Source organism: Macrobrachium rosenbergii, chromosome 16 (assembly GCF_040412425.1).
Source record: "Macrobrachium rosenbergii isolate ZJJX-2024 chromosome 16, ASM4041242v1, whole genome shotgun sequence".
Taxonomy (NCBI): Eukaryota; Metazoa; Arthropoda; class Malacostraca; order Decapoda; family Palaemonidae; genus Macrobrachium; species Macrobrachium rosenbergii.
The window spans coordinates 38,668,762-38,681,261 of record NC_089756.1 but is presented as its reverse complement, the minus strand read 5'-3'; the positions used below and the strand labels follow the sequence as shown (position 1 = coordinate 38,681,261).

At 40.3% G+C, this 12,500-nt stretch overlaps 1 protein-coding gene across 4 annotated transcripts in view; it reads left to right on the top strand.

Annotated features, from left to right (window-relative positions):
• Positions 1 to 12,500, top strand: part of BNIP3 (BCL2 interacting protein 3) — a 151,766-nt gene that overhangs the window by 55,897 nt on the left and 83,369 nt on the right. For all 4 annotated transcript variants that reach the window (XM_067118877.1, XM_067118875.1, XM_067118874.1 and 1 more), the window contains one exon: positions 11,211 to 12,500. This exon is cut by the window's right edge and continues 628 nt beyond it. In XM_067118877.1, the coding sequence (XP_066974978.1) occupies positions 11,250 to 12,500 (1,251 nt within the window). In that variant the 5' untranslated portion in view covers positions 11,211 to 11,249. The remainder of the gene's footprint in view (positions 1 to 11,210) is intronic.

The following is a 12,500-nucleotide window of genomic DNA, read 5'->3' as shown; positions in this document are numbered from 1 at the left end:
TCGCTCTCAGTCAAATGCTGGTCTCTGTTACCGTAGATTTCTCTGACACCAAATTACGATAGGTATGTTGTATAATATTAGGCCTATATGAGTCATTGTCACTTATACACGTGTAACGTTTTTGTTATTCACAAATATGAAGTCTCAGGTTCGACTCCCGGTCGAAGACAAAGTACTTATCATTTTTTATTCCTTTCGTTTGTAATTTATTCCCAAGGTATAGCGAATACAATATGAAAGTCATCATTTTACCAGAGTTCACTGAGGTAGAGACAAAGACAGGCCATATAATAGGCTTATAAATGATATTAAAGCCAGTTTTCAGTACTAGATGACTACCTAACACTTACACAAAACAAATAAATTACACAGGAAGGAATAAACAAGAAAAAACACATATATAGTTTGACTTTAGTGCACTGAAGTGTAAACAAAGCCAGATAATTTTCTAGACCTATAAATGACAACGAAATTAATCTTTAGTACTATAAGACCACCTAACAGTCACACAAAGCAAATAATCGACACGGAAAGAAATAAACAAGTAAAATAACAACGAAAAGAGAATAAGGACGTAGAGGGAAGACATGAAACCAGATAAAGGGTTTGAGTACGGCTGCCCAAGGAGGGCTCGTGAGTGCGAAGCCAGCAATCAATAAACAGCAAACCGTGAGCGCGCGTACCCCGAAGGTATCAATTTGACTTTCCTAATACCCTACTTTCCCTTTTCGGTTTTATGGCTCCTGTGTCAAGGATATTCCTTGTTTCTTGTTTATTTTTGACAGAATGTTTCTCTGTTCCTCTCATCCTTTGTGGAATTGTTTGGTTTCTTTGTGCTTAGTCGGTGTTTGTACGCTTTGCGAGTCGATCGCTGCCGCTTTGTATGGTGTCTTCGGTCTGGTTTCTTTGTGTTTGTGCGTCCCCGAGTCGGATCAAGTTGCCCTATGTTTCAGACTCCTCTCTCTCTCTCTCTCTCTCTCTCTCTCTCTCTCTCTCTCTCTCTCTCTCTCTTACTGATACTTAGTGCGTAGGTTACAGGAGCATTCAGTTAATGTTAGTTCGACGAAGAAGTACGAAAGAGCAAACAATGAAATTTGTATTCCAGCCTACAGAAGTCATTTAAAATCTTATAGGTTTCTCGAGCATCCTGTGCAGTGATATAATTATATGCGGATGCAGTTTGTATTCTCTAATATGTATATATATATATATATATATATATATATATATATATATATATATATATATATATATATATAATATAAATAAATAACATAAACATATTAACAAACGAAAAAGCAACAGTCTCACAATATTCGAATATACAAACCATTAAAATCCTTTCCAGGCCTTTTTAAAACCCACTGTCACAGGATACCCAAGCGCAAAATGAATCCTTCAGGGGTACTTAGCGAAGGGTACCTGCGCATCATCAACAGGTACTCAAAACCAGGTGGCTCAGATATCAGGTTGCTGCCGTGAAAACAAACCAGGTCAATTGTCCCACGTAGTGTCACCATACCAGGTCAGCGGAAGTTTCTCACGGCGTAAACTCGATGTTTAGGTAAACAGGATGTTTAGGTTTAGTGGTTTAGGCTGAAGATGGTTTATTGATGGTCTTTGGTTTATTGTGTCTTAAAGGGTCGGTTTTTCTAGCTGGGTCTTGTTTGAGTTTTGATTTCTTTTCTAAATCATGATTTAATGAAATTTTACTCTGACAGAGGCACATACAGAAATACGCTACATATACACAAAGACAGACAAAAACACACACACTGCACAGACACAAAGGCAGACAAAAACATACACACACTGCATAGACACAAAGGCAGACAAAAACACACACACTGCACAGACACAAAGGCAGACAAAAACATACACACACTGCACAGACACAAAGGCAGACAAAACACACATTGCAAGACACAAAGGCACAAAACACTGCACAGACACAAAGGCAGACAAAAACACACACACAGACACAAGGCAGACAAAAACAAACACTACACAGACAAAAAGACAAAAACACACACACTACACAGACACAAAGGCAGACAAAAACACACACAGTACACAGACACAAAGGCAGACAAAAAACACACACTACACAGACACAAAGGCAGACAAAAACACACACACTACACAGACACAAAGGCAGACAAAAAACACAGACACAAAGGCAGACTAAAACACACACACACTACACAGACACAAAGGCAGGCAAAAACACACACACTGCACAGACACAAAGGCAGCCAAAAAAACACACACACACTGCACAAACACAAAGGCAGACAAAAACACACACACAGACACAGACAGACACACAACACAGGCAGACAAAAAACACACTGCACAGACACAAAGGCAGACAAAAACAGACACAGTAATGCAGACAAAAAGACACACACACACTACACAGACACAAAGGCAGACAAAAATACACACACTTCACAGACACAAAGGCAGACAAAAACACACAATACACAGACACAAAGGCAGACAAAAACACACACACTTGCAGACAAAAACACACACACTACACAGACACAAAGGCAGACAAAAAACACACACACTACACAAACACAAAGGCAGACAAAAACACACACACTACACAGACACAAAGGCAGACAAAAAACACAGACACAAAGGCAGACAAAAACACACACACTTCACAGACACAAAGGCAGACAAAAACACACACACTGCACAGACACAAAGGCAGACAAAAAACACACACACTGCACAAACACAAAGGCAGACAAAAAACACATACACTACACAGACACAGACAGACAAAAAACACACTCACTACACAGACACAAAGGCAGACAAAAACACAGGCAGACAAAAAACAAAACACACACACAGTACAAAGGCAGACAAAAACAAACACACAGACAAAGACAAAAACACACACTACACAGACACAAAGCAGACAAAAACACACACACAGACACAAAACAAAAAAAAACACACACTGCACAAACACAAAGGCAGACAAAAAACACATACACTAACACAGACACAAAGGCAGACAAAAAACACACTCACTATACAGACACAAAGCCAGACAAAAACAAATGCAGACAAAAACACACACACACTACACAGACACAAAGGCAGACAAAAAAACACACTCAGTACACAGACACAAAGCCAGACAAAAACACACACACTACACAGACACAAAGGCAGACAAAAAACACACACACTACACAGACACAAAGCCAGACAAAAAACACACACACTGCCCAGACTCAAAGGCAGAAAAAACACACGGCACAGACAGAAAGACAGACAAAAACACACTGCATAGACACAGAGACATACAAAAACATACTACACATACACTGACACAGAGACATACAGAACCACACTACGCATACAAAGACAGAAAGACAGACAAAAACACACTAGACTTACACAGATCCAGATACAGACAAAAACACACGAGACATACATATACACAAAGACAGACAAAAACACGCATACACAAAAAGAGACAAAAACACACATTCACAATACACAGACACAGACATAGCAAATCATACTACACTTACACAGGCACGTAGACAAACAAACACACACACACACACACACACACACACACACACACGCAAATTCAAACAGGCAAGTTTTGAGTTTTGAAAATGAAAAGGTAAGAATCACGGGTACCGTCATCCAAGACAAACAAGTAAACAAGTAAACAGTGAACTTCGGCGCAATCGAGTTTCTGTACAGCCGCTACAGCGCACAATCAAGGCCAACGAAAATAGATCTATCTTTCGGTGGTCTCGGTATAATGTTGTATGAGCCGCGACCCATGAAACTTTAACCACGGCCCGGTGGTGGCCTATCTTATATAATTGCCAGAAGCATGATTATGACTAAGTTTCACCTTAAATAAAATAAAAACTTCTAAGGCTAGAGGGCTGCAATTTGGTATGTTTGATGATTGGAAGGTGGATGATCAACATACCAATATGCAACCCTTTAGCCTATGTAGTTTTTAAGATCTGAGGGCGGACAGAAAAAGTGCGGACAGAATAAAGTGCAGACGGACAGACAAAGCCGGCACAATAGTTTTCTTTAAAAAGGACTGAATGGTGAAAGTGAAAGGGAGGGGAAAGTGCGAAAAAGCAGGTGAAAGCTGTGGTGAAAATATTGATATATGATGGCCACAGAGTAACCAACACAGCATTATCAGAATCAAGAATGTAGATTAAAGTCTTTTAGTTATATTTGCCCTTGTATCTGATTATTATTATTATTATTATTATTATTATTATTATTATTATTATTATTATTATTATTATTATTATTATTATTTCGTTTGGGAGAAATCGCTAATATTATTTGATATTTATTTATAACTACATAATTCTTCTATTTATATCTTTTTCGCTAATAATTACTAATTCTTCACCCTATGAATTGCTTAGAATTAATAATAATTATTTTTTAATCAACTCATTAATAACTTATGGGATTTGAAGAACTTGACAGCAGATTATGAAAAAAAAAATTTTCAATTCATTTCAATGTTAACGTAAAAACCACAGAATCTTAGTTATAGAATTACATTCCAAAGCTCGATTTATATAGGGTTAACCTCTAACGGTGGTAGTGGCGTCAGTGCACCTCATGCGGAACACTGTAGGCATTACTTAAGGTTCTTTGCAGCGTGCCTTCGGCCCCTAGTTGCATCCGCTTTCGTTCCTTTTACTGTACCTCCTTTCATATTCTCTTTCTTCCATCTTACTTTCCACCCTCACGTAACAATAGATTCATGGTGCAACTGCTTTGAGGAATTCCTCCCGTTACACTTTCAAACCTCATACTGTCAGTTTCCGTTTCAGCGCTGAATGACCTCATAGGTCCCAGTGCTTGGCCTTTGGCCTAAGTTTTATATTCAATTTAAGTCAATTCAGTTCGATTCTATAAATGGTTAACCACTTACCGAGAGTCGTAAAGGTACCATCTTATCTAACCCGTTTCAGGAGCGTCGTATTATATTTAAGAAACCTCTAAAAAATAAAGGCAGGAATACATACGAATCTGAGCAATCAGGTTAAAGTGGGTTGCACCTGTGAGGATATGCAGTAATAATATATATATATATATATATATATATATATATATATATATATATATATATATATATATATATATATATATATATATATATATATATATATATATATATATATATATATCTTCTTCTTTTTCTTTTAACGTGCTTTTATTCCCATTTTTGTCTGGGGTATGGAAGGACTTTTTGATTTGGCTTTAGGGAGATCGGCTGCCCTGCCTGACATCGCTTAGACCCCGGTGTATGTTTCATGTATCAACCCAACGCCCTTTCTTCCTAGCAGCGAAAAGTATGGCTACTAAATTTTTTAGGATTGTTGGCTTTGTTTTTGTGTGTATTTAGTCTGGCTTTTAAGCAAACCTATCCGAAGCAACATAAAGGGGTTTGCAGTATATATATATATATATAATATATATATATATATATATATATATATATATATATATATATATATATATATATATATATATCCAGGATGGGGGCGGGAGGTGACAGAGTTTGAGCAACAAAAGCTACTAAATTGGATTGTTCAGGGTCACACAGCAAAAAGGGGGTTTGCACACACTCACACACACACACACACACACACATATATATATATATATATATATATATATATATATATATATATATATATATATATATATATATATGAATATCTATATATATCAGATATAAGGGATCCCACAGAAACGCCAAAATTTGGAAAATAAAGGTCCCTTATATTTTGATGGAATTCTGTTTTAACAGAAAATATTTCACAGTCATCTATATATATATGTACAGTATATGTATGTGTACGTTTCTGCCTGTCTGTGTATGTGCGTGTGTGTTTGTTTATGTGCGTGTGTGTGAAGATCAGTCCTGTTACCTAAATGCCCCTTCATGCCATCATCAGCTTTACCAAATAATTCAGGTCAGGTTTGCAATGTCTAAATACGCAGTTCAGGATATAAATAGATTCCTTACTTCCCATTACTTCAAGCCGTAAAATCTATCAGAACGGAGGTAAATTATGTACTATTTTAGTATATTAGACTAATATAACACTAATCAAGTTATTATTATCGACATATTTAAGATAAAATAGAGGATTAAACTCTCGCGTTTTAGAGTAACATCAAATGCGAGCTTTTTTTCACATTCATCCCTTGATATCAACAGACCCATGACGTCAAAGGAATGGACGAACGCCATTGGTTGGAAAACGTTAGGGACAGGGACTCTTACGCTTCTACCGGGGCCCCCCGCATACCTACGCTCGCCCGATCCTTTCATTTCCAGATAGAAACTATTATGCTCGGTCCGGGGCTATTTTGTACCTACTTGGAAAGTGGCATAACGTAATGTATACGTATTATGGTTCCGCCAGGGCCCCTTGAAGGATTATCCTCACTGAGGGGCTCATTAACGTCAGCAAAGTTTTGCCAAGTATCGTTAGACCGATATCTGTTCTGATAAAATTCAAAGTGTAATGTATTTGATATACACATACGTAGAGGGAAGAGTTGAAAGGCAAATTGAATACCTCACTGAGTTATGGTTTATTCATAAGAATTCCTTTCCTCATAATGGCGAGATGTGGCTTGGCCTTGTAGGCGTTCATTGTAAACACGAGATATTCATTGATAAGGAATATGGCTCGTGGATGTAAACTGTCCTGAGACCCAAGTAATCGAGGTAATCGAAAGATGGAAGATATTCAGGACAAAGAAAATAATAAATGATGAATGGGGAGGTATGCTAATACTCAATAAAACGCAAAAGGCAAATGAAAACACGAAGAATAATCTGAAACCGTACAGGTAAACTCTTACTGTGCGATGTCCTAAAATACGCCTGTTTTAGGATGCAAATTGGTTCTTAGCCAAAGTCACTACCGGAAGCCAGTGTATGAGGGTAAAGATAGACATATGTATAACAGGACATAACGTGTATACTCTCTCTCTCTCTCTCTCTCTCTCTCTCTCTCTCTCTCTGATTTCCATTGATATTAAACGGCAATATAAAATACAGTTAGTGATATTGCATTAAAATTAAACATACCCTATAAAATACAGTTAGTAATATTAAACAATAAAATATATAATTTAGAAATTATATTGTCATCAAAAATCACATACCTCTCTAGAGATGCCATGATTTGCATTGATATTAAACTGGAATAAAATATAGAAATGAATTATCAGGTCAAATTATATTATCATCAGATCCATGATTTGCATTAATATTAAACTGGAAGAAAATATATTACATATATACATTAATATTAAACTGGAAGAAAATATATAGTTTAGAAATGATATTATCAGGTCACAAAGAAGCACATACAGCTCTCTCTCTCTCTCTCTCTCTCTCTCTCTCTCTCTCTCTCTCTCTCTCTCTCTCTCTCTCTCTCTCTCCTTAGAGAGGCCATGATTTGCATTAATATTAAACTGGAAGAAAATATATAGTTTAGAAATGATATATCAGGTCACAAAGAAGCACATACAGCTCTCTCTCTCTCTCCTCTCAGAGAGACACTGATTTGCATTAGTATTTATATAAAGTTGGAATAGAAAATATGGTTGAAAAGTCATATTATCATCAGATCACAAAGAAACGGATAAAAATAGTCTCTCTCTCTCTCAGATCTCAAAGAAACGCATAAAGCTCTCTCTCTCTCTCTCTCTCTCTCTCTCTCTCTCTCTCTCTCTCCCCTGAGAGAGGTAACGATCTGCATTAGTATTTAACTGGAATAAACAATATAGCTAAAAATATTATTACTAGACCACAAATAGATATAAATCAATTAGAAAATATCTTGTTGTGTTTACAGTTTGTAAAGCACAAAACAAACAGTGCCATCATCACAGGTCAGTGACAGGAGTGAGAGCAGTCATTAAAAAAAGAATCTGGCAAGAAACAAGAAATATCATGCAAGCAAGCACTGACATTCTGGCAATGGCTAGAGCAATCACTGTCAGCAAAGATGAGAATAAGAAGCAAGGGTAGAGACCTTCCCCTAGATAAGAAGTAGTGAGGCTGGTAGTGCATTTGAAAGCAGGATAGAGAGAGAGAGAGAGAGAGGGAAAGGGGGCGGAATTACAGTCCCCCATAGCTCGGAGAGTTTGGGAGTAAAAAGCAAATATAAACTTCTGTGACGTCAATGATGCCACTACCACCCCATAGTGAGTGCCACCACCACCCCCTAGGGAGTGCCAACACCAACCCCTAGGGAGTGCCAACACCAACCCCTAGTGAATGCCACCCATACCCCTATGAGTGCCACCCCACCCCTAATGAGTGCCACCCCCATAGTTAGTGCCATCCTCTTAGGGAGTGTCACCCAACCCCTAGGGAATGCCACCCCCTAGGGAATGCCACGTATGGCACTCCACTCCCCTCCCCCTCCAATACCCCAGTGGAACTGCTCTCGGTGCCAGTAGTGTCTCCCGCGGGTGGTGCCACCATCGTCCGACGCCAGGTAGACGTCGTTTTTCACCTGGATAATTATGTCCTTTGGGTTGATTATCTCTTACTTCTTACCTGGTAGATTCCCCCTCAAAAAAAAAAAATGGTATTTCACTCATTAATCGCCTCTCTCGTCTGTTATAGAATTCCACTTCGTGATAGCATTTTCTATGGAATTCCACTCCACAGTGGTATCTGTTATAGAAATTCAGATCCTACTAGTGTTTCCTACAGGATTCCATTCCACAATAGTATATGTTACAGAATTACGCTTCCTAGTTGCGTCCTGTGTAGAATTCCACTACCTAATACCCTATCTTACAGAATTCCACATCCTAATAGCGTCGCTTATAGAATTCCACTACTTAAATATAGAATTCCATTGCATTATGGCATCTTTTCTAGAATTCCATTCCGTAATAGCATTTCTTATAGAATTCCACTCTCTAATAGCTTTCTCTCTCCATGATTTAATTACCATATTCTTGCTATTATTATATACCTTATCTAGCATACATTTCCCCTATCTAGTAGCAACACCTAGTTAGCAGCATCCTTCTTAGTAGCAACCCACTAGCAAGTAGCAACCCTTTCTTGGGCGGGCGCCGTTGCAAAGGTTAAGCCCCGACCATGAACCCGAAGTAGCAAGCACCCATATTTCGCAACAGTCACCCCATCCGTAGCGTCGTGTTTCCAAGGCATGTTGCTTGTTACCTTGCCCTTGGCACGCACACAGAAGCAGGGCACGAAAAATCTCTTTTGGAGGTGGCCCTATCTGCTTCTATAACCCAACACCCCCTTTGGACTTCTCCCCTACCTCCTCCTGAAGGATAAGGGGCACCTGCTATGCCACAGGCCATTGACTCGGCCGGAGATGCACAAGGCTATGATGTTTAGTTACTATTTTTGGGCGACAGATGGCGTTGGCGGAAGCGGAGGTGACACTGAAATATATCAGTGACAGAGGAAGACTTTGGGACACGAGAGAGAGAGAGAGAGAGAGAGAGAGAGAGAGAGAGAGAGAGTCTGCTAAAGTGCTTACTACAAAATTAGTAATTTGTGGCTAAATAAATTTCATTCACTACAAAGTGTAGAGAGAGAGAGATCTGTTACAGACTTTTCTACGAAGACCGAAAATGATTCTAGATAAATTTCATTCACTATAAATTGTCGTGACTAACGATTAAAAAAATCATCGGGAAATAAAGAAAAAGTCTTAATTTTTTTTTTGGGGGGGCGCCATACACTCTTCTTTTCCTCCCCATCTTCTTCCCAAAGTGAGCTGCGATTCATGACCCGTCAAACCTGCATGTAGTCGCTTCATCTGCTCCTCATTAAGTATGTTAATGAATAATCAGGCTTTAGCAGATGTGACACATGTAGTTTCCCCTCAGGCTAGATCACAGGAGGCACTAAAGATAGAGTGATAAACAGTTTTATAATGAAAAACAGTCTTATTGAGTCTTGCGTTTTAGAGATAATAGTAGAAAAGTGAAATGTTCCTCTAACCAGAAACTGGAAGTCTGTTTCTGTAGACTGACCGACGATCTGGCAGTTAAAGCATGATTTTGGCAGACACTGTCATGCAGTTCTCTCTCTCTCTCTTGAGCCACCTCCCGTTTTGGGAAACGTCCTCATGTTGAAATGATTCTAAATCCCTCCCCACCGGTTACCAGGTGTTACTAAGTTGTACACAAGAGAGTCCAAGAAGTTGAAAAGTGGTTTACGCCCTTTAATCCTCATTCAAATATCCAAACCGGTTCTTAGATAGTGTGTGCGTGTGTGTGTAATGTGTTTGTGTGGAAGGGTTTGGGAGGGAATGGCGAGGAAGTGGGAGAGGTGTATGGAATCCAAGGAGAAAAAGAGGAAGTTTTGAAAAACGGAAGGGCCACAGAGAACGTTGGTCTAGGAACCAACAGATGAAGTGACCGGGGTGTTAACCGATTTCACTAACAATTGAGACCTGCAGATCATGTCGGTAATTTAAAAGGGGTGCATGTGATTTATTACGGCGTCACGATGCCAGGAAACTATAAATCATTCGGTTAGTCACTCAATTCTCATGGGCACCGTTAACATCATTTTTGGCGGGAACAGCTCAGCCAATTTCAAGAGGAAACGGGGAGCAGCGAGTTCCAATAGCTTCCCCATTTCTTCATCTTGACCACTTGCCAGTTTTGCTACTTGAATTAATAAGTAGCGGCCGAAATCTGCAGCTGTTACTGCCAAAAGCAGGCAGCTGTTGCTGACAAAATCAACACCATAATATTAAAATTTCGCTAAAGAAATTACCAAAAATATAAGACCTGTCATATCTGCAATACAAACTCAACGACATCCAGTGGGCCATTCTGTATAATAATAATAATAATAATAATAATAATAATAATAATAATAATAATAATAATAATAATACGTCTTAGCTGGATTTCATTCATTCTAATTATTACCAATTACCATTGTCATTATAAAATATACTCATCATTATTTGAGACGCTTAGGCGCAGCCTAAACTTCTCTTGCAAATTGCAGTTGTCTTGTTATACCTTTATAATAAACTCAGTTTTTAGAAGTAAGTAGTGTAAGGAAATTGGTGCATTTCATACTTTGTGTTTCAACAAGTTAGAGAAATAATATATTTTTTCCATTTTTTCCAAAACAGTTAGACCCACGATAATCAGGTCAAGAGAAGCGAGTCAGGATGGTGGGTCTAATGGGCGGAATGTTATCCAACACCTTTTGGAAAGCCGTGGGCGGCGAACCTCCTTCGGCAGGGGGTGATACTCATCGCCCCGTCAGCGACTTCAGGAGAGGACATACCATGGGAGCCTTTCATACACCCCGCCCACAGATATTCAGGTGTCCCGTCAACAGCAACGCGAGTCAGGGTGAGATCAGCTTCTTATATATAAAATCCGACCATTTCTGCGAGGCTTTGGGCTGTGGTCGTGATGACCTCACGAGGCAGGGATGCGCCGTAGGTGGTGCTCGGTCCTTTCAGGAAGCTGACGGAGACTGGGTGATGTCCGACCTGACCTCGCCGCGGTTCCTGCCAAGCGTCAGGACAACAGAGGGCGGCTCTAAGCAGGCCTCCGTGACCTCTACCACGACGGCCAAAGTCGACAATGCCCAATCGAACAACGACTCCGATTTGGGCGTTTTGAACCCGTCGCATTTCACGGCGGATTCTGTTCCCCCGAAGTCCGCCGTGACGGACATTTACCTCAGAGTACGTTCGGAAATCCCGCCAAATCGGATGTCGATTTCCCCCGAGATCAACGAAAACTTGAAGCGCTTCCCCGTCGAGGGGCAAGAAGCAAATCTTTGTGAAAGCGGCGAGCTTGCCATGAAGAAGACGAAGAAGAAGAAGAAGCAGCAGAAGAAGCAACAGCAGCAGCAGAAGGCGCCCAGGAATTGCATTGACAACAACATCGACTCACTCCCAACAACCCCTGGCAACTGTGGCTCGGGCCAGGGTGAGGAGGCGTGGCCGCGTCAGTGCGCTGTGAGCCGTCATTCAGGTAGTTTTGGTACGTTGTGTTGCAGCGGGAAATCTTGCCACGCTTGTGTGATGGCATCGTCGTCAAATGCCCAGGGAACTGTATCTGAAACAGTGTCATTAGCCCGTGTCGGTGGACGGGAATGTCCCCTCCCCCCAGAACCCCCTCCAGTGAGTGTCAATCCCGAAGGAATGATTCCGAATGCAAATAACACTAGTGTGCCGTCTACAGCGATCTCAGGAGAAGCCGCTACAGCTACGGCTGGCTGTAGTAGCAGCGGCGGCGGTGCTTGCGTCGACGCCGGAAAGCAAGCAACAAGCACTTGCGGCGGCTCTCCCTTCGTAGGGTACAGGGAAGACATCAGGGCCTTCGACATCTACCAGATAACGCCGCACGTGCCCTCCTCCGAGGCACACTACTCGCGACTGCCCGCCGCCCTGTCGCCCCTGACC